Genomic DNA, 27,446 nt, shown 5'->3' with positions numbered 1-27,446 from the left:
CACACACACACACACACACACACACACACACACACACACACACAATGGAGTATTACACAGCCATTAGAAAGCTGGAAGTCCTGCCATTTGTGACAACATAGATGGGCCTCGAAGGCATTATGCTAAGTTAAATAAGCCAGACAGAGAAAGACAAGTACGGCATGGTATCACTTATAAGTGGAATCTAAAAACAAAAAAAGAAGTCAAACTCATAGAAACAGAGGGTGATTAAAGTGGTTGCCAGTGCCAGTTGTGGAGAATTTGGTAAAATGGTACCAGGTATAAGATGAATAAGTTCTGAAGATTTAAAGTAAAATACAGTAATAGCTACTACCTTTGAACTTTGATAAGCTGTAGTAGTTTTCAGATTGTTTGAAGAACAATAAAAATCTGGTATTAGTGTAAAAAGAAAATAAAGGAAAACACAATGATGACTGTTGATAACATTGTATTTTGTAGTTGAAATTTGCTAAGAGGCTGGAGCTTCAATGTTCTCATACACACAGAAGTTAAATATATATGGCAATGGATTTGTCAATTAACCAGATGGGAGGAATCCTTTCACAATGTATACATATATCAAATCACCACAATGTACACTTTAAATATTTGTTTTATTTGTCAATTAGACTTCAATGGAACTGTTAACAAAAAAAAAAAAAAAAAGTAAACACAGAAAACAGAACATGTTTGTATACAAGCAGGGCCTTCTTGAACCTCCTGCATGACTTTTTTTTTTTTTTTTTTTTTTTAAATAATGTGAGATAGGTTTTCACTGAATTGTGATTGTTGGTCAGAGGTCATGGTGCTTCCATTTCTAGGCTTTGGTCCATCTGATGATAATTTCTCTAGGCAGATGGAGCAGAGATGCTCTGTGAAGCACTACTACATCTCTGAATGACTAAAAACAAGCTCAAATGCTGATTCTATCTTATGGCTCCAGATACTTCTACATGCAGAGAACTGTTCCACATTTATTTTTACTCTTCCTTTTCATCTTATAATTCCTACAGTTTACTTGGGAGATTATACAGTTTACTTGGGGATGTGGCCTTAACTGTATACTGCTTTCAGATTGCATTTTGTCTTTTTTTCTTTTTTTGATAGCCCTAGGATTGAAAACCAACACTTGAAAAGTAACTGTCTAGATCATTGTACAAAGAATAGTGTTTTGCTTTTTTTCTTGTGTTTATTAGGAGTTTCTTTTTAAAAAAAAATTTTTTTTTTCCCAACGTTTTTATTTATTTTGGGGACAGAGAGAGACAGAGCATGAACGGGGGAGGGGCAGAGAGAGAGGGAGACACAGAATCGGAAACAGGCTCCAGGCTCCGAGCCATCAGCCCAGAGCCTGACGCGGGGCTCAAACTCATGGACCGTGAGATCGTGACCTGGCTGAAGTCGAACGCTTAACCGACTGCGCCACCCAGGCGCCCCAGGAGTTTCTTTTTAAGAGGCAGTAAGTATATCATTGACGCTGAGTTTAGGAACTCTGGAGACAGACTGCTAAGGTATGCCTCCAGGTATGCCACTTATCACATGTGTCACCTTTCACAGGTGTTTGATTTCTCACTGCCTCCCTCACTTTATCATGTGTAAAGATGAGGATGACAATAGTACCTACTTTTATAGTGTTTAGAGAAGGAGTATAATGAGCTACTTTCTGTAAAGAGAATGATATGAAGAAGAGCTTACACATATATTAAGCAGAGGTAGACATGTATGTAAAGTTGAGGTTCTTTGGCATATTTGTGATTATGAGAATTTTAAAAAATTGTTATATGTCCCACACATTCAGAAACAATAGTGCCTATAGGAAAACAAGTGTCTATACAAAAACAATGATAATATACATAATATGTATGAAAATGAGATCTTTCAGTCATCTCAGTAGAAAGAGCTTGTAGGGCACAAGTAAAAATCATGACAAAATCATAATACCAATGACTCGTGTTTCTTGAAGGTTTAAATGCCAGGCACTATGCTAAGTCTTATCTGGTTTCAACAACTATATCCTCATCTGGCTAGTTACATAATATTGGAGAATTTCCTCTTTCTAAGCTCTGATTTTATCATCTGTGAGGTAGGTATTAATATCTGTTCTTAATAAAGGTATATTATTAGAATAAAATGAGATAATGTAATGAAATGATCAGTGAGCTGGTACGTAATTATATGAAATAATATATTGATAAATTATTTATAATATAATCATAATGGTGATTAACAGCTGATCCTGATTTTTCTTGACAGCACAGATGTTTTAGGAGCTGCTGACTTCTCTGACCCTAGGTAGTTTACTGAATCAAAAAAATATATACAATATATATGTTTATAATATACATATCAATGAATATACATATATATGATTTAATAATATATTAGCATAATATAAGCATTATATTATGTTAATATGCAACATACTTACATTATGTTTATTATATAAGGATATATAACAATGTAATTATATAATAATATATAATTGTAACATGTATAATGTATATTATATATAATACATGAATATTAGTGTAATAATATAATTAATGTATTAGTGTAATAATATGTAATAATACTGTTGTATATATTATTCATTGATAGGTAAAGGTTTTTGTGAAGTATGTCCATTTTAATCATCTTCCTGCCATACACGGAAGGTTTGGGGTTTTTTAAAAATTTTTTTATAATGTTGGTACCCTTGTGGTGTGCTTGTGGTTAATAGTCAGTTGTCTCTGTGGTCCCAATAATGATCCCATACCTAAATTCTCTTATTTGAGTGTTCTGCCTATCAACAGTTTGCAGGTTTTATTCTTGACTACAATTCTGACCATGCTTTAATTTATATGTTTTGTCCCTGTCTGCTGAGTAGATTGCGAGGCTCCCCTGTGGCATGGTTCATTGCCTTCTTTTGATTCCTGGTATCTAGCACTTTGCTAGGTAGAACAGGAAACAAGTGATCAGTATATATTCATGGAATAAGTAAATTAGGAAAGAATAGGAAGAAAGTCAAATTGACATGAGAGTAACCTGTATTTCTAAGAATCAGGAAACTGAGCTTCAAGAAATCTTAAAGAATATTGATCTAGGAGGATTCGGCCTCTAGGAAGATAACATGATGCCAAATAAGTTAGAATTTGCATGTTCTATTTGTTTCCGGCTGGAGGGTATAAAATAGAGAGTTCCAACTATTCTGAAGCTTTTCTTTTAACTAACTTAATACATTGTAATTCATTAAACAGAGGCGGGCTAGCAGAAAGACTAAATGGACTGCAAAATCGAGAGAGATCTGCCATTTCTTTATGGAGACATCAATGTGTTTCTTACCAAAAGACACTTTCAGGTAAGGTCTGCACTGACATCTGAGACTGTGGATAAAGAAGATGCTAGTCAAAAGTATTTTTTGTTAAGATATATTAATTTAATCATTACTGTTTTCATGATGTTTTCTTTTTCTCCAGGTGTCCTATGGGTCTCAAAAATTGTTCTGAAAGATGAGTCCATTCTTATAAGGTCTACTTATCCCTCCCTATAGAGCTTCTCACAGTTCAATAGAAGACATACTCTTGATCTGATTTGGAGAGCTCTGTGTTAGGCTTTTCTTTTGCTCTTAGCTTTTTGCTCATAGCTTTCAGACTTCTGTGACTGTGATCCCTAGTAAAAAATACACCTTATGTATTGAGGAGGGCACCTTTTGGGATGAGCACTGGGTGTTGTATGGAAACCAATTTGACAATAAACTTCATATATTGAAAAATAAAAAATAAAAAAAAAAAAGAAATACACCTTATATAATCTCCCAGTGCACATATGATTTACATGCATGCACAGACCCCTGAAATGTTTTTTAAACAACACTAACCTTAATATGTGTGATATACTCTGCATTGTCTTTTATTTTTCCCATAATCCTAATCTCACTAAATTGATATAGGTCCCTTCTAATAAATTACAGGATGTAGTTTGAAAGTTGCTACTACAAGCAAGTGACTGAAAACTTGTTTTTTAACAAATTGTTTGATGTTAAGAATATTTCATATACCTGGAAAAGCTCCCTCTTCTGTGAGACTGTGGTTTTTTTCATGGTTTCTTCTTGAGTGGTCTTTCCATTAGGAGTGGGGGAAGAAGTAGGTGGGAATGGTCATCTATTAGTTTTCTCTCCAGGGGGTTCCTTGGAATATGCATCTTAATAGGCTCACAGTTTATTTTGGCACATGTTAGCATGCAAAATAGAACAGCAGTGCTAGGTAAAATACTCAACCAGTATGTTGTCAACTGTTGCACTTTTCTCTGGAAGACTTTTTAATTTTGATCTCATTCATTATCTTTAAAATCCTTCCCAGCTGGCACCTGGCTAGCTCAGTCAGTGGAGCATTTGACTCTTGATCTCGGAGACGTAAGTTCGAGCACTGTGTTGGGTATAGAGATTACTTAAAATTTAAAAATCTTAAAAAATAAAATGAAGTAAAATTCTTCCCAGCTATCTTCTAGCAACTGCCTTCTCTCACATTCTTGTATTAGAGAGTATTATAATATGACATATGTTATCAGGATGACCTGATACATATGACCCAAGAATATTTTTTTTTATTACAGGATGCTATGAATCAGCCCATTGTTACATTTATTACTTTGTATCTTATCTTTTTTATATATAAAAGATTATATTAAATAATCATCTTCACAACTCATTTGATTAGTCAGAAAACCAGGTATACATAAAGATTGACAATGAGTTTTATTACTCAGGGAAGTCAGTAATAAATACTCTGGCATAAGCACAAAAAGAATTTAATAGGACTTATACCTGAAAGCCACAGGGAGAAAATTTCACTTCAGGCATATTGGTTTGAAAAGATTGGTAGGTCTTTTCCACATGGTAATTCACAGCGTCACGTCTGATAAAAAGAATGCTTTCTTTTCTAATATTTTACCAATGATTTTCATTGATCTGCAGAGACATGTACCCCTCCTTGAACTAATCACTACTGAGGTGGAGTATAATAAATAGCCCTATAATTAACTTGTGATCTTTTTCAAGACTTATTTAATAAAAATAAGAACGCTTTGTGATTTTAGAATATATTTTTTCATTTTAACCTTTCAGTAATCTCTCATATTCTATTTATAAATATTTACCTGTACGTACGTAACCTCTCAAATGTGATGTCCTTGATTTGGAGTGATCATTTTCTCCTATAATCTATCCACTTCCACCTCTAACTAGTTTCTGTTTAACTTTGTGTCACTCATCATTTTAAATTTAATTTGGGGTTTTATGCATTATAAATTTCTTTTGTTCTGCTTCAACCAGAAAAATATGGCCATGCCACCTAAATTCTCAAACTTACCCTTCTTTCCTATTTTGCTTTTGCCTCCATTCTTTTGAAGTAATTATATAAGAGAATGGTAAGCTTGGATTTCTTTCTGACTTGATATAAATATTTGACTTGGTCGGGGCACCTGGGTGGCTCAGTCGGTTGAGCGTCCGACTTCGGCTCAGGCCATGATCTCACAGTTTGTGAGCTCGAGCCCCGCATCGGGCTCTGTGCTGACAGCTCAGAGCCTGGAGCCTGCTTCAGATTCTGTGTCTCCCTCTCTCTCTGCCCCTTCCCTGCTCACACTCTGTCTCTCTGTCTCTCAAAAATGAATAAATGTTAAAAAAAAAATTAAAAAAAATTTTTGACTTGGTAAATTTCAATGAAGCAACTTTTATTTTAGTGATATAGGCCAACTTTGTATTGAGAGGTTGGGATGAGGTCATGAGCCACAGGATGGAAAAGACAGGACGGGAAGAATGGAGGACAGGAGGATAGCAAACAGAGTGACTGGAGTATCTAGCTTTTCCTTGGAGTCTGGCCACTGCACACTTAAAAAGCCAGAACTTTGTGGGGCCCCTGGGTGGCTCAGTCGGTTGAGTGTCTGACTTCGGGCCAGGTCATGATCTCATGCTTCGTGAGTTTGAGCCCCACTTCAGGCTCTGTGCTGACAGCTTGGAGCCTGGAGCCTGCTTCGGATTCTGTGTCTCTCTGCCTCTCTCCGCTCATACTTTCTCTCTTTTGAGAATAAATAAACATTAAAAAAAAAATCTTTAAAAAAAAAAAAAACATTGAAAGTACCACCTATATGCTACATTAGTGTTCATGCCACATCCTATTTTCTTTTCCCTCATGAAAAGGTAGAATGGTAATTCTTGAGGGTTCTTAGAGATCTTCCAGTCTCAGCTCCTCTTTGGGGGATGGAGACAGTATGTGGCCTAGAAGAGGGAAGTGACTTGCTCTGATTATTCAATTAAAGGAAGAAACAGGGCTAAAACCATAGCCACCTAACTGCCAGTGTCATGCTCTTTCCATGGTACCACATCCTGCCTCATGAAAATAATTTTTTTCACTTCTCTACCAATTTGCTCTCTTTTTTTAATGTTTATTTATTTTGAGAGAGAGAGAGAGAGAGGGAAAGAGACTGAGTGCAAGCAGGGTAGGGGCAGAGAGAGAAGGAGTCACAGAATCTGAAGCAGGCTCCAGGCTCTGAGCTGTCAGCACAGAGCCTGACGCAAGGCTTGAATTCAGGAACCATGAGATCATGACCTGAGCTGAAGTCAGATGCTTAACCGACTGATCCACCCAGGAGACCCTCTACCAATTTGCTCTTGATATTACAATTGAGGAAAAAACAAACACCCCAGGTTGAACTTTATGTGTCAAATAAGGTATCTATTTTGAATTTTTGTTGACTTTATAGTCTTGAAATATTGTAAATATGCTCAAGGTGAGAGGAAGACTTGGACAAACTTTAATTTGAACCATAAATTCCTAAGAAATTATTGGGGGAAAATAGCTTCTGTCTGTCTTTTTTTCTCCTTTGACTTTGTCCTTATCACTGTTGTATCACATTTGGAGGTTTACTGTATGGCAGGTACAATGCTGAGGCTTACTACATATTAAACCATTTAGTATGCAAAATAATGCTCTAAGATTCAGTTTGCTTTTCTTATTTTCTAGATGAAAAATTTGTAGATTGAATATATGGTATAGGTGCATAAGCCCAGGTTTGATGTTATCTCTGTTGTCCATGTTCTTAATCACTAATCCATGTGGGCCTTCATTAGATTATCTGCTTGGGCTGGAGAAAGTTAGGATTAAGAAGGCAAGTGATTAAGGAACCAGCAAAATTAGAAATATTCATACAAATGTCATTTTTGTTTGGGAAAAGGTAGTCTTTCAACATGTAGTTAGTTCCGTGTTGCATTCTTTTTTTTTTTTTAATTTTTTTTTTCAACGTTTATTTATTTTTGGGACAGAGAGAGACAGAGCATGAATGGGGGAGGGGCAGAGAGAGAGGAAGACACAGAATCGGAAACAGGCTCCAGGCTCTGAGCCATCAGCCCAGAGCCTGACGCGGGGCTCGAACTCACGGACCGCAAGATCGTGACCTGGCTGAAGTCGGACGCTTAACCGACTGCGCCACCCAGGCGCCCCGTTCCGTGTTGCATTCTTAAGACGACACTAAGCATAGGACGTAAGTTTGAAGGTTATCTAAATAATGAATCTTTTGTAGGATACCCTCAAATCTTATTATTTTGATAGGGAGATGGCAGATTGTCTTCTTAATTATTCATGTTAACATATAATAGAAATCACTCTACATTGTTGTCCTACCTTCTCATAGTGAATTGACCACAAATTGTTAAGCACAGAATAGAAAGTATCTTCTAGAGGTTGAAATAGAAAAATACCAGGTCAAATAAGTGTGACTGGGTGCCTGGAATGAAGAGAGGGAATATGACCTTTTATTTGGCTCATAAGCACCAAATACCTTATTTGGAATGTTCCTTATGATTTGCCTTCTTTTTTTTTTTTTTTTTTTTTTTATTTTTTTTACTGTTTGAGAGAGAGGGAGTGGGGGAGGGGAAGAGAGAATCCAAAGCAGGCCCTGTGCTATCAGCACAGAGCCCGAAGCAGGTCTCTATCTCACAAACCATGAGATCATGACCTGAGCCGAAATCAGGAGTCAGAGGTTTAACCGACTGAGCCACCCAGGTGCTCCATAATTTCCTTTTTGAATTTGGGGATAGAGGTTATATAAATTATACCACAAATAAAAGACAAAAGCAAAAGAAAACAAAAACAAAGAGCTAAAAACTAATCCATTAATTTCATATATGAATGGCCCATCTCTAATAGATTTTTGTCTTAAAGTCTGAACATCTTTAGATTTGGATTTTATTTTTTGTTTCTTTAGATGAATTTCTTACTTTTGAGATCTCTTAGATCCTCTGCTTGGTGTCTTGTAATACATTGTACCATTTTTTTCATTCTTTTTGATATAACTTCTATTGTGTTAGGAAGAATATTTCACTGTTTACTTTGTGGCCTGGCAGAAGAAATTTTTTCTTTCAGTATACAAAATTATATTTTCTTATTTCTATATATTTATAGTAACTGGGTAAGTAAAAGAAAAACTTAAAAATATTAAATAGCAATAGCTCCCACTACCCCCAAATCCCAAGAAAAAAAAAATTTAGTAAACAGCTGAGATTCAGTGATGGATTTATTAAAATATCTATATTATTAAACTCTCTGAACCTTTTAATTTCCCGATCATAAGTGAATGTAATAGTACGTCACCTAATGAGCTTGTGCTGACAATGAATCTGATTCTGCATGTAAGCACAAAGAGCTGTGAGACAGAGTCAGCACTCAATAGGTGGTGAAAATAAACAGACACTGAATTATTCGGAGGTCATTTTCATACCAGGCTGGTAGTTCAGAAGCAACCAAAATCAGCTTCTCCTTCTCTTCCTTGGGATTTACATGTACCTTTGGGTTAACAAGGTACTGAAGTCACAGTTCCATTTTATTTCTTACACACAGAAGTGGCTTGTTCATCTTAGATTAATTTTGACTGAATACGTTGGGCATGGCTTTCCCTTCTTCTGATGGGTTTACTGAGAAACCTAGGAATTTTATGAATCAGGTCTTAATTTTTGGTTTAGAAATTAAATGTAGCATCTCTCTTAGTCTTTATTTCCTTCAGATATGAGAAATAATGGTTTATGAAATTAATATGTAGTTTGTAATTATTTAGCTTGTGGCCTTCTTACATTTGTTCCATTTGAGGAGTATCATCCAATTAATCCATAACAAGGAGGAGTGTGAACTTGCTTATTGATTTGAAATGTTTGAGTGAATGTCTCCAACATATCTGTCTGCCTTTAAAAAAAAAAGCAAAACATTTTATTAGGAGATAGTTGTAGATTGACATGTAACTCATACATTTAAAAGAAATAATACAGAATGATTCTCTGTGTCCTTTGCCTGCTTTCCCCCAATGAAGACATCTTTCCTAACTGTACTATGACAGCACAACCCAAATATTGTTCCAGGATACAATTCACTGACCTTATTCAAATTTTACCAGTTTTACATGTACTTGTCAGTTTGTGTATATATTTTGTTTATGTAATTTTATCATGTATAGATTCACATGCCCACCACTATAGTCAGTATACAGAAGCGTACATCACCACAAGAATCCCTTCATGCTACGCACAGCCATCTCTTTCCCACCCTTCTCTCTAATACCTTAAAACCATGAATCTTACCATTTCCATAGTTTTGTCATTTCAAAACTGTTATACAAATGGAATAATATGGGGGGGGGGTGTGCCTGGGGGCCTCAGTTGGTTAAGCGTCTGACTTCAGGTCATGATCTCACAGTTTGTGGGTTCGAGCCCCATGTCCAGGTCTGACAGCTCAGAGCCTGGAGCCTGCTTCAGATTCTGTGTCTCCCTCTCTCTCTGCCCCTCCCCTGATCATGCTCTGGTGTGTTCTCTCTCTCTCTCTCTCTCTCAAAAATAAACATTAAAAAAATTTTTTAAATGGAATAATATGGTGTGTAACCTTTCAGGATTGGCTGTTTTCACTCAGCATAATTCCCTCAAGATTTGATTGTATATATATCAATAGTTAACTTCCTTTTATTAGTGAGTAATTTTCCATGATGTGGATATACCAGTTGTTTAACTGTGCACCTACTAAGGGACATTTTGATCATTTCCAAATTTGGGCTATTACAAATAAAGGTGCTATGAATGTCAGTGTACAAGTTTTTGAGTGAACATAGGCCTTTATTTTTCTGCTACAAATGATCAAGGGAGCAATTGCCAGGTGTTATAGTAAGGGCATGTCTAGTTTTATAAGACAGTGCATATTTCAAATATTCCAGTGAATATTTCTAAAATAATAAAAAAAATTTTAACACCTTTGCTTTGTGGATTTTAATTTTTTCTTTTCTTCCCTCTTGTATGGCTTACTTTTCTGGGCTATTTTATAACAACCACTTATACCATTTAATAATCAGTTTTGTTTTCCCTGTTTGTTCCTCCAAGTACATTTCAGTATAAAAGACATAGTTCAAGATTCTTCAAACTTGAATAAATTTTAAATGTGTGTCTATTTCCTTGGCTGTTTTTGTGTGATCACTAAGGCCGGATTGACCTAGCTGCTTAGAAAACAGAGAGAAACGTGTTCTGCACATGAAGGCTAGTGCAGATGGGCACGTGAGATGACAGGCAGAGAAGAGGGAGTGCAGGGGCCTGATCACTCAGCTCCTGGAGTCTGTGATTGGATTTTCTTAAAATTTATTGAAGTGTAATTAACATATGTTGTATTAGTTTCAGGTGTACAACATACTGATTCAGCAATTCTGTACATTACTCAGTGCTCACCATAAGTGTAGTCACCATACAACGTTATTACCTTATATTTATTGTTGACTGTACTATCTATATTCCCTATGCTGTACTTTTTATTTCCATGAATTATTTACATTATAACTGGAAGTTTGTACTCCTTAATCTCCTCTACTTTGCCCATCACCACTGCCCCCCATCTCGCCTTCCAGTGTGATGCCTTCGAAATATGTATTTTAAAAGGTGTCTGTGGAATAGGGAATGGAAGATCACAGAGTCAGAAGAAACATTATTTCCTAGATTTCTTTTCAGGAACCATTCTATTTTTCTTCTTTTTGAAGGGAAACAGTTTTCCAACACTGCTTTGCCATGGCCACTTTTTATTATGTGATATCCAAAGCATTTCGTGTGTTTATTGACCCATTAAATCCTCACAATAACCCTTCCAGTTGGATCTTCTATTTAGAGACAGGCACAGCCCTGTGTGTTCGTGTCAGTCTGCCTCAGTGGCCTGTGATAATGGCCCATCTTGTTCTAGGTAGTTTGTTGGGAGGCAGATCCAGGCAGGCACTGAGAGCGTATGCTCATGGCATAACTGAGTTCTGGAGACATCAGCGTAGCAAAGTCTGTCTCCCAGTTCTCCTGTTCATCCTCTGTTCAGTAAGGGCATGACAAGAAGTTTCTCAATGTGGTATCTAAGTTTTTAAACTAAAAATTGTTAAGGATATTCTTAGATGGACAAAACCAGTGAGCTCCTTGTAATGTTTAAGAATACAGAGTAGGAGTACTGATGCATACGAGCACTTGTACCCCAGTGTTTATAACAGCACTCTCAACAATAGCCAAATTATGGAAAGAGCCTAAATGTCCATCAACTGATGAATGGATAAAGAAATTGTGGTTTATATACACAATGGAGTACTATGTGGCAGTGAGAAAGAATGAAATATGGCCCTTTGTAGCAACGTGGATGGAACTGGAGAGTGTTATGCTAAGTGAAATAAGCCATACAGAAAAAGACAGATACCATATTTGTTCCTCTTATGTGGATCCTGAGAAACTTAACAGGAACCCATGGGGGAGGGGAAGAAAAAAAAAAAAAAAGAGGTTAGAGTGGGAGAGAGCCAAAGAGAGACTTAAAAACTGAAAACAAACTGAGGGCTAATGTGGGGGGGAGGGGGAGGGGAGGGTGGGTGATGGGTATTGAGGAGGGCACCTGTTGGGATGAGCACTGGGTGTTGTATGGAAACCAATTTGACAATAAATTTCATATATTTAAAAAAATAAAATTAAAATAAAATTAAATAAAAAGAATACAGAGTAGGAGAAAAAAAAAGATAAGTGAAACCAAAAAATCAAAAGATGGTCTTCAGATAAGTAATTTTTCACTGAGATTTTTTTTTTTATTTTTTTTTTCAACGTTTATTTATTTTTGGGACAGAGAGAGACAGAGGATGAACGGGGGAGGGGCAGAGAGAGAGGGAGACACAGAATCGGAAACAGGCTCCAGGCTCTGAGCCATCAGCCCAGAGCCTGATGCGGGGCTCGAACTCACGGACCGCGAGATCGTGACCTGGCTGAAGTCGGACGCTTAACCGACTGTGCCACCCAGGCGCCCCTCACTGAGATTTTTGTTCTAAAAAATTCATTCTAAACTTGAGAAAGAAGAAGATGGGGGAGGGGCAGAGAAACAAGTAAAATTAATGAAGTACAGTAGCATTTACTGGCATCCAAAGCAGGATTCTCTCTCAATTTTCTTTTTCCTCAACTTGCTACTATATGTTGAGAGTTGTCACTAAGCACATGTGTGTGAGTTCTCATCTTAGAACACCCTTTGATATGCCTGTAAAAGGTAAAAATGCTGTAAGTTTTCTGTGCACATGTATGTGTTTCAAAAGTAATAAATATGTTGTCTTGAACTTAGAATAGTGTTATAAGAGCAAAGAGTGAACTTAGTTATTCATATTGGTGTTAATATTTAATACCTTTTGTAGTAGAATTTTTTTATTTTTTTTACTTTTTGCCAGTGGGTCATGAACAGCTGAAACTTTGTGACCTGTAAGCCACAAAAAACTATAACATCTGTCGATGCCTTTCTCCAACACTGCTTCGATAGCATCCTGATCTGCTGCCCGGGAAACCTTGTTTTCCACTTACACCACTAGCCAGCCTCTCCCCAACTAGTTGACAGAATGCCCAGGCTGGCTCACCTAGAAGGGGTACTGAGTCTCCTTAAAACAAATTCCCACAGTTACTCAACTGCCAGACTCTATTAGATAACCTCACCATGCACTGTTAGCGTACCTGCTTAGAGTAAATATGTTCAGATTTCAGGAGTTCTCATTTATTCTTTCTGTCATATTATTTTAATTTCCTAATATCTTCGCATTGAGAATAATTGTTTCTTCATTTACCCACCATGATTTTTGCAAAATTACATTCACTGCCTTATTATTTTTCCAGTGCCACATTTTATTTTTATTTTTATTAAAAAAAATTTTTTTTAAATATTTATTTTTGAGAGAAGGAGACAGAGCATGAGGGGGAGAGGGACAGAGAGAAAGGGAGACACAGAATCCGAAGCAGGCTCCAGTCTCTGAGCTGTCAACACAGAGCCCAACGCGGGGGCTTGAACTCATGAACTGTGAGATCATGACCTGAGCTGAAGTTGGACGCTCAAGCGACTGAGCCACCCAGGCGTCCCTCCAGTGCCACATTTTATGATACATGTCCCCATCAAAGGTTTTGTTGTTGTTGTTTTTAATGTTTATTTATTTTTGAGAGAGAGCACACAAGTGGGAGAGTGACAGAGAGAGGGGGGTACAGAGGATGTGAAGTGGGCTCTGAGCTGACAGAAGAGAGCCCAGCCTGATTCAGGGCTCGAACTCATGAACCTCAAGATCACAATCAGAGCCAAAGTCGGATGCTTAACAGACTGAGCCACCCAGGCGCACCCCAGTTCTGTTATTTTTTTACGGGTTTTTTCCTTTCTCCTCCAAAAAATAGTCTCTGTATTTAGGGGGGGAAATCTGCCATTTATTATTTCTTCTTGGATTTCTGAATGTTAGACTTGGAAATTTTTCAGAGATGATGCAAATAAGGAAGACAGTTCAGACTGATGCAGATAATACAGATGATGGCTCCCGCTGAATGCTCCTCCCTTCCAGACACTGAGTGAGGCAGTACACACACACTTCATTCCACCAGAGCCGCACTGTGCCTCCTAGACCACAAAAGGAACCAGAATGTTCTGCTGTTAGTCCATAAAATTAGAAATTGTTTGTTAAATGAAGAAGCTGATTTGGGGGTGGGAGACAGGGCTGCTACTCTTCTAAATTCTGTTTTTCACTGCCTATTGTTAAACAAAAGGCCTTCTTTTTTTTTTTTTTTAGATGTTTGAGGTCACTTCAGTTAGCTAATTAAAAAACATTGATTCTCCTTTAAGTTGTGTTATAGAAAGTAAACAACCAAGTAATATTTAGTGTCTTTTTCTTTTTAAAAAACATTTTTTTAAATGTTTATTTATGTTTAAGAGAGAGAGAGACAGAGTGGGAGTGGGGAGGGGTAGAGAGGGAGAGGGAGACACAGAATCCAAAGCAGGCTCCAGGCTCTGAGCTGTCAGCCCAGAGCCCGATGTGGGGCTTGAACTCACAGATTGCGAGTTCATGACCTGAGCTGAAGTCAGACATTTAACCTACTGAAACCACCCAGGCACCCCCCTTTTTATTTTATTTAAAATTTATTTATTTACTTTGAGAGACAGCAAGTGGAGGAGGGGCAGAGAGAGAGCAAGAGAGAGAATCCCAAGCAGTCTTGATGCTGGCAGCACGAGCCCGACTTGGGGCTTAATCCCACAAACCATGAGATCATGACCAGAGCTGAGATCAAGAGTCAGGCACTGAACCGACTAAGCCACCCAGGTGTCCCTATTTAGTGTCTTCTTCTATAAAATTGTCATGTACGTCGTTTATGCGGAGGAAAATTTTTTTGTGTGTCTATATTTCTGTGTTGATTTTAGTTATATGAAATATATGTCCTTTTCCCAAACTGCTGCTTTACTGGTGTTTAGAATCTGGTGGTGGAAACAGGATGGTGGCAAGAGAGGTCACGGATGAGGAGCTACACACGTAACTGTTTACTAATTCAATACCTGCTTATTAAGGACCTGCTGTGCACCACACACTGTGCACCATGAATAAGCAAAATCTGGTCACTGCAATTATGGAACTTCTATTTTACTAACTAGATAGATGATATGCAAAGAAAGAATATAGGTGCAGGTTGGCATACTGAAGGACTTGTGGAGGGTTTAGGGTGGGCACCACACTGGACAGGCCATGGAAGATAGCTTCAGGTTTACAGGGGGTACCTATAGCCTCTGTCTAGGTTCTAGGACAGAATATCAAAGGAAGATAGCTAATGAGTTATGAAACATTGGAGGTTTTGTTATTCATTAATGTTTTCCAGAAAACTTATATTTTATTTAACGGAGATTTTTTCTCAGCCCATTTTTTTTTCCTGTTTCTATTTTTCCCCAGTTTTGAGAAAAGCACTGTATAAGTTTAAGGTATACTGCATAAATATTTGACATGCAAATATAAAGTGATTCCAAGATAAGTGTAGTTAACATCCATCATCTCATATAGATATAAAAAAAAAGAAAAGAAAAAGAAAAACTATTTTCTTCTTGTGATGAGAACTCTTAGGACTCCAGCATTAGCTATAGTCACCATGTTGTAGGTTACATCCCTACTACTAATTTATCTTATAACTGAAAGTTTATGCCTTTTGATAATCTTCATCCAGTTCTCTCCCCTCATCCCCCCACACTTGCTTCCCTCCACCTCTGGGAATCACATCTGATCTCCTTTTCTATAAATTTTGTGGGGGTGGTTGTTTTGTTTTGTTTTTTAATTCTACGTGTTAATGAGATCATACAGTATTTTTTCTTTCTTTGACTTACTTCACTTAGCATAATACCCTCAAGGTCCATCCATGTTGTCACAAATGACAAGATATTTCCTTATTATAGCTGGATAGTATTCCATTGCATTTATATACATATATATGTATGTAATGCATAAATATACATATTAAATACTATATGTATACTATATATAAATATACATAAATGCATATATATGATATATATTAAATGCTATATATACCATATATAAAAATATATGGTTACTATAAATATATATGTATATATATTTATATATATAGTATATATATATTTACTATATATAGTATATATGTAATATATATATACTATATATATAGTATATAATAATAATATATATATATTTACTATATATAGTTACTATAAATATATATGTATATATAAATACATATAATTTATATAATATGATATGATATAATATAATATCAATAATATATATTAATATATGTATACCATATTTTCTTCATTCATCTGTTGATGGACCCTTTGGTAGTTTCCATATCTTGGCTATTGTAAATAATGCTGCTGTGAACATGGGGGTGCAGATACCTTTGAAATTAGTGTTTCACTTTCTTGAATAAACTCCCAGAAGTGGAATTGCTGGGTGGTATGGTACTTCTGTTTTTAATTTTTTGAGGAACCTCCATACTGTTTTCCACAGTAGTTATACCAATTTGCATTCCCACCAACAGTACACAAAGTGTTCCTTTTCTCCACATCCTTGCCAGCATTTGTTGGTTGTTATTCTTTTTGATGCTAGCCATTCAAAAAGGTGTAAAGTGATCTGTCACTGTGCTTTTGATTTTTATTTCCCGAGTGATTAGTGATGTTGTGCATGTTTTCATGTACCTGTTGGCCTGAATGACCCATATTTTAAGTGTTTTTCCTTTTGTGCAAAATCATTATAATTGAAAAAATTTTTTTGATTATTACTGAAGTCCAATAAAAGGCAATTTATTTGCCATATATTATATTCAGGCAATGAAATATAAAAGTACAATTTAAACCTTTGTAAAATCCAGGATGCAACAGAATTGTTATTTAAATGCCTTTACGATGCGAATATTTGCTTTTCTGAAATTATATTTTGTGTTGAAATATAACACAAAGAAAAAAGAACAAAAAATGTAGATATGCAGCTTAACGTACATATAAAGCAAGTACCACTGGGTTACCTAGGTGTCTCAGTCGGTTAAGCATCTGACATCAGCTCAGGTCATGATCTCACACTTCATGGGTTTGAGCCCCTCACTGAGCTCTGTGATGACAGCTCAGAGCCTGAACCGTGCTTCCGATTCTGTGTCTCCTCTCTCTGCCCCTCTCCCACTCACACTCTGTATCTCTCTCAGACACAAATGAATAAACATTAAAAAAACAATTCTAAAAATGCAAGTACCACTATAACCACCATTACTCAGAGAATGGAAATTGATGGTTTTCTATTAATTCAAAAGTTTTTTTTTTTTTACTCACTAGAGAAATACAGTATAAATTGGTGCCTTATATCTTTTCATTTTTTTATGGCAGGTAGTCATAATATTTGATGTTTTGTTTTACTTTGTCTCTTTTTTCTTTGATTCATTCAGACTTTTTTTTTTTAATTTTTTTTTTCAACGTTTATTTATTTTTGGGACAGAGAGAGACAGAGCATGAACGGGGGAGGGGCAGAGAGAGAGGGAGACACAGAATCGGAAACAGGCTCCAGGCTCTGAGCCATCAGCCCAGAGCCTGACGCGGGGCTCGAACTCACGGACCGTGAGATTGTGACCTGGCTTAACCGACTGTGCCACCCAGGTGCCCTCATTCAGACTTTTTAAGCAACAAATATGCTTCTGTCACTGACACAGCTATGTGACCCTGTCACATAGCTGTGTCTTGTTTCCTTACTTAACATAGTAAAGCTTTATTCTTTAGAAGGAAGAAAAACTAATTTTACATTTGAAGATGTGTTAATAATGTCTGTAAAATTTTACTTACTGAAGTGCTTTTTGGAAAGTCAGACAAAAGAAACAAAACCAAAGGGAATAGTGTGTTACTCCTTAGGAATTGTAGTGGAGAATGATCACACTGAATTACTCCTTGAAGAATATTTATGTATACAATTTCAAGAGAAATTGAAAGAAACCATATTGATTCCTTATACTGATGATTAACTATAATAAAGTACTCCAGATAGTGCTCTGAGGCAATTGTAACTAATGCTTTTAGGCTTTCTTCACATTGTATAACAGTTTGGAAGTATTAGTCAATATTATTAAATAAATTGTAGAAAACCATTAACAAAGGTTGACATTGGAAAAGATATTGGGCAGGGTTTCTTTCTTTTGTTTTTCTTGAAAATTTTTATGTTTGTTTATTTATTTTGAGAGAGAGCAAGCATGAGTGGGAGAGGGAAAGAGAGAGAGTTAGAGAATCAGAAGCAGGCTCCGTGCACTGTCAGCATGAAGTCCAACAGGGGGCTCCCTCTCATGAACCGTGAGATTATGACCTGAGCAGAAATCAAGAGTCTGCCACTTAACTGACTGAGCCACTCAGGCATCCCAGGACAAGGTTTCTTTTTAAATATTTCTTTTATAGAAGAAAAAAATTGTCAAAATCACATACATTGTTTTTATAATTAAAGAAGGGAGGGGACACCTGGGTGGCTCAATCGAGGTGTCCGACTCCAGCTCAGGTCATGATCTTGCAGTTTGTGGGTTCAAGCCCCACATTGGGCTCTGTGCCGATGGCTCAGAGCCTGGAGCCTGTTTTGGGTTCTGTGTCCTTCTCTCTCTCTGCCCCTTCCCGGCTTGTGCGTGTGTGTGCTCGCTCTCTCTCTCTCTCTCTCTCACTCTCTCTCAAATAAACGATAAAAAAAATTTTTTTTAAAGAAGAAGGGAGAAAAATGTGAAGTAGCAAATAGCACCTTAGATTTTACTTATGAACTCCTAAAATGTGTATCATTGTGTCAGGAGGTGAACAATTCAATAATTTATTGAGACTGGTTTTTCCAGTGAGACAGTTTTTCAAAACGCAGAGTACAAGCTGTTCTTTGTCCCTGAGCATGATCAGCAGTGAACATTCTCAAAGGCTTGGTTTTGTAATCTCTGATGCCACCACAAGTTCCCATTAGGCACTCCCCCTGGAGCTCTCCTTGTTACCTGCACAAACCTCACATAGGCATTTCTGTGCTCCTGATGCAAAGGATGGCTGAGACTGGGAGAACACTGACCCTGAGGCCACCCACTGCCCCCAGGGTCCCTATAGCCAATCCCAGGAGTGGTGGCTGCATGACTTGAGAAGTGGGGTCCCATCGGCCTTGTTGGGAACAGGCAGCCAGAAATCTGGCCCCTGCCTCTTTCTCATTGCTTTCAAGGGACCCTTCTGAGGCTGGGGAACCCCTGAAAATGAGGTCATTTTTCAGACTCACCCTTGAGTGGTCAAGAGAGGAAGAAGGAATGTCAGGGCCAATATCTTCTATTTGGAAATAGTGGTGTGAGCAGGAAGAAGAGCCAAGGTTCCTTTGTTGATATGTGTGTCCAAAAGGCTTATCTAATTGCTTTGATACAATATTTTCGCACAATTAAAGAAACTTGGGGTCGAAAATGTTAGGCTGATTATTTCTAGTATAGCAAATTGATTGGTAAACTAAGAGCCCTCTATTTAGATGAAAAATAATTGTTGGAAATACATGTGGTTTAATCTAAGTATCTTAGAGTTGTGTTTTTAAAGTTAGGAAAGAGAGCTATGGTGAGCTGTTACTTTAATTTGTCCGATTTGGAGCAGTATTTTATACCTTTTAAATGTTTTGTTTCTGTGGGGACATAAGAGATTTTTGGTATAATAGGACAGGTTTATAAAACACTGTATGTTTATTTAGATTTACAAGATGAAGGGTGCCTGGGTGGCTCAGTTGGTTGAGCATCCGACTTGCTGACAACTCAGAGCCTGGAGCCTGCTTGGGATTCTGTCTCCCTCTCTCTCTGCCCCTCCCCCACTCGAACTCTGTTTTTCTCTCTCTCTCAAAAGTAAACATTAAAAAAAATTTACAAGATGAGAACGACATGGATTGAAGAGTTGTTAGTTTTATAGTTCAGAGTCTTTAAAAAGTCCTTTGCGTTTTTTTCTTAAACTCCCGATCTACCTTATTTACCACCCTAGTTTCAATTGAAGGAACACTACTATGACCTACTCAGTATGGGTCAAGTCCAGTTTGGCTGGAGAGGGTTTGCTGCAGTTCCATTTCTTAACTTCCCCTTTCCTTTGGGGTCAAGGGAGCTGTCTCTGGATTATCTCCAGCTTCCCTCTAGCCAATAAAACCAGAAGGCCAATTACATGTTTAAGCTTTATTTTTTTCTTCTCTTTTCAATCCCTACCCACATTTTAGTGTAGTCGTGGTATTTAATATGGTTCTTTGCCATGATGTGCAAGAAGAATTCACAGGAATACTCTTTGCTGAGTTAGGTTAGGAAACAAACTATGATGTTAGTTTGTCTACTGTTAAAGCTGTGATTTCATGTCCTAAGTAACTATAATTTCCAATAATCATTTTAAGTGTAAGTTACCAGAGAAGTAAAGAGTTCATATTTAACTTTCATGTTGTCAAGTTATTTCATAACTTTATTAAAAATAAATGATGGTATCTGAAAAATAGAGGAAGGAATGCTTAATACCAAATTCAGATTTCTGGCTAATGTATCTGTCACACCTTGGCTGCTTCTGGCACATCCATTTTTACCATATTTAATAGAAGTAAATAATTTTTTGTGACTTTTTATACATAAAAAAATCTATAAAATGTGGTTTGGTGACACAGCAGAATTCAGTGATGCTTTTGGGTTCCCTGTAGATTTACTTAATCTCCACTTCTTTTTATATGAAAAGAAAAACAGTAGTTTACCGTTTTAAGATTGTTTACTCATTGGCCTGAGGTTTAAAAGAATCTTTATTTCTGTTTTCTGTTGTAAGTTATCCAAAAATAAGACTGCACAGTTAGCCCATTCTAAATGAATTATATAGTGTAAAACATGTTTCCTGTTGAATTCCATATGTGGTTCAATAAATAAAAATTAATTCATAGTGTTAAATTGGGACCTTGTCAATGAAGAACATTATGTACATCTTAAAAACCCTGATTTCAACCATTAGGAAAGTATTGTCATTGGCAAGGCAACATTTTCATTGGCTTGCTCAAACCAATTGTCATTTTTACCCTGTATCCTAGTTCAGTATCCTACTGGCATGTATCCATGCTGTGAAATCTTGTTTATGTCATCTTAACCTTTCTACCAATCTAGTTTTCCAAATTTCTTCAGCTCATTTTTATTTTCAAAGGGATTATAGGTTTTTCACTTAGGATCCTATTGCCTGGAGAAGCCTGTTTCAAAGTACAAGCCCAAACTTGACTTTTCCTCATCTTTCGGTAGAGACTGCCAAGGAGGAATAAGTTGGCAGGACAGGTGGCACTGCTCTTGGCAGCCCATGTGGTGTGAATCTTATTTAAAGAAGGTGCTCTAACAATGGGCTTATCACACAGTCCTATGTATCTTTCTGAACAGATGCAGTTGTAAATTTTTCTGTGACCAAATAAGAACCTTTTCAGCCTGCAAACTGAATAAACAAGTTCTTGGATTAGTAAAATGCCTTGTAAAGTTGTAAAAATTGGAAGTTGTGCTTTTGTACTTTGATAGTGATTTAAAAGAGTAACCAGCAGGGGCACCTGGGTGGCTCAGTAGGTTAAGTGTCCGACTCTCAATTGTAGCTCATGATCTCACAGTTCCTGGGATTGGGCCCTGTGTTGGGCTATGCTCAGCATGGAGCCTGCTTGGGATCCTCTCTCCCTCTCTCTGCCCCTCCCCTGCTTGTGCGCACGCACACACACACACACCCACACACATACTCTCTCTCTCTCAAAATAAACATTAAAAGAAAAAAAAAAAAGAGTAGTCAGGAGGCCTACTTTCACATCACTTTTCATCCCAGTGATGCTTCATTTCCATTAGTTGCTGTCTTCCTGCAGTGCTCACACAGCTGGTCACCCTTCCCTTAAGAAGAACAGTGCTCCCTCATGGATTGCCCCTTCCCATGTTCGTGTGCCTTCTTGGTTCTTTGCTGAACTCTTTTTTTGTGTGCAACTTCAGCCTCCTTAGGCTTCTGTCCTGGCCCTCTTCCTGTCCTATGTGCCTTTTGTGGGCAATCAAAGTTCTTCATGCTGTCTCCCCCAGGACTGCCTGGAGGTTTGGTAACTCCAGGTTTGCTGCCTTTCTTGGCCCAGCCCTGGCCCTACTGGCACCTAGGAATCCTGCAGGTCCCATAGACCCAGCATGCCCTAGTACTTGCACTCCTGGTCCATTAATTGAGCAGTCTTCACTTGGACTTTCTTGTGCATGTTTTCAGTCCATCTCAACCCTAGATTCTGGTGATCTGCCTCAGAACTGTCTCTCAAGTCACATCTCTTCATTTATCCCATCTGCTACTATTCAGGCTCAAATTCCCTTGTGCCTGGATGATTGTGTCAGTCTCCTTCTGGTCTCCCTGCCACTGACCTTTCCTCATTTTCAGTCTATCAGGGTCATCATCCTAAAGAGGCAAATCTGATAATTTCACTCTTCTGCTTTAAAAGGTTTCTTTTGGAGGGCACCTTTTGGGATTAGCACTGGGTGTTGTATGGAAACCAATTTGACAATAAACTTCATATATTGAAAAAATAAATAAATAAAAAAAAATAAAAGGTTTCTTTTCACTGCCACTTGTCCTTGGAATAAATGTTCGCCACCTTTAAGCTGTCTTGTGTGGTATTCTTGGTCATGTGCCCAGCCTACCCAATGGTAGACTCATTTCCCACTGTCCTGTTTATGTGCTACCCCACGCATGTGCACAACACTGAGTCCCTCCTTCAAAGGTCAGTTATATCCTTCATGAAATGTTTGGTAACTGGGCCTAATATACTTTTCTGTCTTTGTGTGTAATTTTACCTCCAGTATCCTGTTATACTGTAATTATACAAAGTATAAGTAAATAGTAGCTGAGCAAAGTGCTGCAAAGATGTACAGGCCTTACCTACCCTCTCTGAGGAGTGCCTGCTATCTCAGGAAGTGTTGTAGATATCAGTGGTGAATTTAAACACATTACATGACATCTGAGTGCAAACATGGTCCTAGTCGGGAGATGTTGGTTTTGGTCCCAGCTCTGCCAGAGCCAAAAGCATACGTGAGTCATGTGATCTGTGCCTCACTTTCTTTACTGATAAGAGTGGACTTTGCTAGACCTTACGTTCTTTCTGCTTTTAAAACTCTGTTTTGCTGTTTTACCTTGTCTTGTATGGTGTTCCCATGTACAGACACTCCAGGCATTTTTCGCTAAGTAGTCCCTTTAAGTGTTTTACTTCCCTCGCACTTTTTCTGTGATTAGAACTCCCTGGTCTCTTACTGCCTGCCTTTCAAGAGAGGCACTTTCCTGACATCATCTCATTTTATTCCTTAAGCTGATTTCCCTTCTCCTTTCCTTCCCCCTTCCCTGTTAGTGTTTGTTACAATGTTGTTGAAAAGAGATAGCACACATGACTAAAATACCTACTTTTGTTTAGTAGTTGTGAATTTGCAGTACTGCTATTGGGACATGCACAGCTCTGGCTAATTATGGATTTTGCCCATTTTGCTGTAACTTAAAGTGACTTGACTAATGAATTAGAAGTTGTTCATTAGAATATCTTTTATGAAGAGTTTAACAACAGAAGGGGCGAGGGTTGAAGGTTGATATTGGAATAAATATCAAAAATAACATGGCAGTAGAGGCACCCTTGATTGTATTTTCAGCTCTTTGTGCCACACAGATTTATAGTATTTCCACATGCAGAGGGTGTGCTGTTCTGTGCAGATGCATGTGCACTTCGGGCCTTCTTCAGGACTGTTTAGAGGAGGGTGGGTATGAACCCCTGAATCTCTGGAGCACTTTTCTAATCGTCCACAATTAGTAATTTACTATTTTATAATTTTTAAAATTTTTCTCAACACACTTATTTTTCAGTTGATGTTTCATTTATAAAAGAGATATTTAAATATTTCTGTACTTTCTCTTTAGACTTATGATCTTTTAAAAGTTGTTTTCAGTGTGATTTTTGGACACCAGTTTAAACCTATCTTCCAAGCTAAAAATACTACCTACAGTGCTACAAAATAAGGTGGTTTAAATGAGGAAGTTTTTTTTTAATAAAGAAGACCTTGCTTTTTGAGTACTCAGAGTGGAAGGAAGCAGTTATGTACACTCAGTGGTCCTATACACTTCACACCTTGGAAAGGCCAACCTATAATAGCCCCTGTCTCAGTCATCTCAGGTTGCCATAACAAAGTGCCACAGACTGGGCGGCTTAAACGACAGACATTGACTTTTCACAGTTTTCAAGCTGGAATTCTGAGATTAGGTTGTCAACCAACATGATCCAGTTCCAGTGAGAGCTCTCTTCCTGGCTTGAAGGCAGCTGCATCTAGCTGTATGCTCACATGACTTCTTTGTGCACAAGAAGAAAGACAGATTGCTGGTGTCTCTTCTTATAAGGATACTAATCCTAAAGAATCCGCCCCCCCCCATCTTTATGACCTCAATTAACCTTAGTTCCTTCCTTAGAAGCACCATCTCTTATTATAGATACACTGGAGATTAGGGTTAGGGCTTCACATATGAATTTGGGGGGACATTCAGTCCAAAGCATTCTGCCCCAAGCCTCCTAAAATTCATGCTCTTCTCACATGCAAATGAATTCATTTCATCCCAACAGCCCTGAAAGTCTTAACTCATTCCTGCATCAATTCTAAAGTCTAGTGTCCAAAATCTCATCTATATATCATCTAAATCAGAGGTGGGTGGGAGACTAGGTACCATTCGCCTTGTGGCATAATTCCTCAACAGCTATGAGCCTGTGAAACCAGACAAGTCAATGTGTTTCCAAATACAATGCTGGGACAGGTATAGGATAGACATTCCCATTCCAAAAGGAAGAAATAGGAAGGACGGAAGGGGTAATAAGTCTCAAATAAGTCCAAAAACAACCAAGGAAAATTCCCTTTGGTTCAGTGATCTGTCTTCCAGGTCTGCTGAGATGTCAGTGTCACCCTCATGGCTCTGTGGGGCCTTTCACCCTTATGGCTTTCTGCAGAGACCTCCACCACTGAGGGAAGGAGGGGGCATTTTAGTCCACCTAAACCAAAAAGGTAGACCCATCCTTTGAAACCCAGGAGAAATAATCAACCCTGCCCCCCAGGGCCTGTGGTGAGTGGCAGCCCTGATGGTCCCCTAATCGCCTTTGGAGTCCTACCGTTTTTTCGATGGATGATGCACAGTCGCAAAAGAATACCTCTAGGGGCGCCTGTGTGCTTCAGTCCATTAAGCTTCCCACTTGGGGACTTGAGCTCCATTCATGGTCTAGCAGTTCGTGGGTCAGGGCCCTGCCTCAGGTTCCCTGCTGTCAGCACGGAGCCAGAGAGCCTGCTTCAGATCCTCTGTGCTCGCTCTCTCTCTCTCTCTCTCTCTCTCTCTCTCTCAAAAATAAATAAACACTAAAAGAAAAAGAATAGCTTTGTTGTCATGTCCTGCAGAATGAAAGAAGTCCAGCAGCCTTCCTTCATTCTCTCTGGTATCTTTCTCCTTTACTTCAAACTGGTATTGTGTTTGCTGGTCCATCTCACAATCTCTTTATCAAGTGGTAGTCTAGCCACACCCTTGGTGTTCTCTTAGAACATGCTTCCTCATATTTTGCAGTGTGGGCAAGCTGAGAATTTTCAAGTATTGAAGTGCTGCTTCCTTTTTGCTTAACAATTCCTTCTTCAATTCATCTCTCTCCCATATTTTACTCTTAAGAAGTCCGGAGAACCCAGACTCTGCCTTTTACATTTTGGTTACAAATTTCTGCTGAATATCCATAATCTTGTTGCTCACAAGTTCCATCTTCTACAAAACACCTAGAACACAATTGAGCCAAGTTGTTTGCCACTTAATAACAAAAATTGCTGTCTTAGTCAGTTTGGATTATTATAACAAAATATACTGGGTGGCTTAAACAACAGGTATTTCAGTCTCATAGTTCTAGAGGCTGGGAAGTCCGAGTTCAAGGTGCCAGTTGATTTGGTTCCTGGTGAAAACCAACTTCTTGGTTTGTAGATGGCCACCTTCTTGATGTATCCTCACATGGCGAAGAGAGAGAGAGATCATCTCTCTTGTGTCTCTCTTTGTAAGGGACTAATCCCATTCATAAAAACTCCATCCTTATGAGTTAATTATTTCCAAAAGCCCCACCTTCAAATGCCATCCCATTAGGGATTAGGACCTCAATATATGAATTTTGATGGGATATAAACATTCAGTTCATAGCAATTACCTTTCCTCCAGTTTCCAGTCATCTCTTCATTTCTGTTTGACACCGCACTAGAATTACCCTTAACATCCATATTTCTAGCAGGTACCTCAGAACTCCAACCTCTACCCATTACCCAGCTCTAAAGCTACTTCCACATTTTTAGATATTTGTTAGAGCAGTACCCAGCTTGAACTATCATAACAAAATACCATAAACTGTCTGGTTTAAACAACAACAGAAGCTGGAAGTCCAAGATCAGGATACCGCCATAGTCCGTTTCTTGTGACAGCTCTGCTTTTCCTTGTTTGTAGGCAGCAGCTATCTGGCTGTGTGCTGTTGTGGCCTTTTCTCTCTGCTCCCAGTGAGACGGGGATTTCTAGTGTCTCTTCTTACACGGACACTAATCCTATCAGGTCTGAGCCCCACCCTGTGGACTCCTTCAACCTTAATTACTTTCTTGGAGGTCCTATCTCTAAATACAGCAAAACTGAGAGTTAGGACTTCAACATATGAATTTGTAGGGGACACACATTCAGTTCGGAGTACCCCCTCTTGTCCAGTTTTGTATAAACTTTGCTTAGGAATCTCTTGTCTTCCTGGAACCTTTGTACACTTTTTTCTTACTTAGATTCTTTAAAAACTGGACCTTCTATTGGCTCTTCACCCTCTCCTAAACAGTTCAGACTACCTCTGCAGAACAAGTCACAGTGACATTCCTGGTGGTAGCACTGTGACACTGTGATCCCAGGTGGCCGGTGTGCCCTGCTAAATTCTGATTGTTCTCATCGCTATAGACTGTGGTGAATAGTCCAATGGCCTGGTCAGTATTGTCTAGTCTTTTTTTTTGTATTTTTTTTTTTTTTTTAGAGTTGGGTTTCAGATTTCTGTTTCATGCTTAGGATTATTGTGGTTTTTGGCAAAGAATATTTTCAACTGGGTGAAAAGGCAAAAAAAAAAAATGTAGAATCAAGAAGTGAAAGCACAATTGTTTATGGTTCAGTAAGCACTTGTGGTTAAGAAATGTGTCTGTTCATCATTGCCAGATGACTTAAAATTTTATGGGAGAACATAAATTTTAAACAAAAAGTAATTGTACTGTTTACATAATATAAAGATGTGAATTTCTTCAGAATTTAGTTTTTAGGTATTGTAACCTAGACTTCCTGCTTGGGGCTTTCTGAATTTTATTGTGAAATTATATATGAAATGAATCTGATGGCAGCTTATCAAAATATTTACTCAGAAACTAAAGTTTTGACTTAACAAACATTAATAATGATGCGATATTGCAATTAATAAGAGTCTCACTCATTGAATACTCACAGGAGCATAATATTGCTAGGTGTTTGGGAATCCTTGATAAAATTAGGCATAGTTATAATCTCTCAAAAGAAAAGATAGTATGATTATATACAAACAAATACAATTCATATTTCAGTGCATAAAAAAAGCATTTGTAAAATACAGTGAAT

General features: G+C 37.8%; 1 protein-coding gene across 1 annotated transcript in view; it reads left to right on the top strand.

Annotated features, from left to right (window-relative positions):
• SPIDR (scaffold protein involved in DNA repair) overlaps positions 1 to 27,446 on the top strand; it is a 504,944-nt gene that overhangs the window by 196,796 nt on the left and 280,702 nt on the right. The window contains exon 7 of the mRNA XM_040487839.1: positions 3,234 to 3,334. Coding sequence (XP_040343773.1) covers positions 3,234 to 3,334 — 101 coding nt within the window. The remainder of the gene's footprint in view (positions 1 to 3,233; positions 3,335 to 27,446) is intronic.

This window comes from Herpailurus yagouaroundi, unplaced genomic scaffold (assembly GCF_014898765.1).
Source record: "Herpailurus yagouaroundi ecotype Mexico unplaced genomic scaffold, PumYag 165, whole genome shotgun sequence".
Taxonomy (NCBI): Eukaryota; Metazoa; Chordata; class Mammalia; order Carnivora; family Felidae; genus Herpailurus; species Herpailurus yagouaroundi.
Note: the sequence above shows the minus strand (reverse complement) of the source record. Positions and strands in the feature narration are given on the sequence as shown.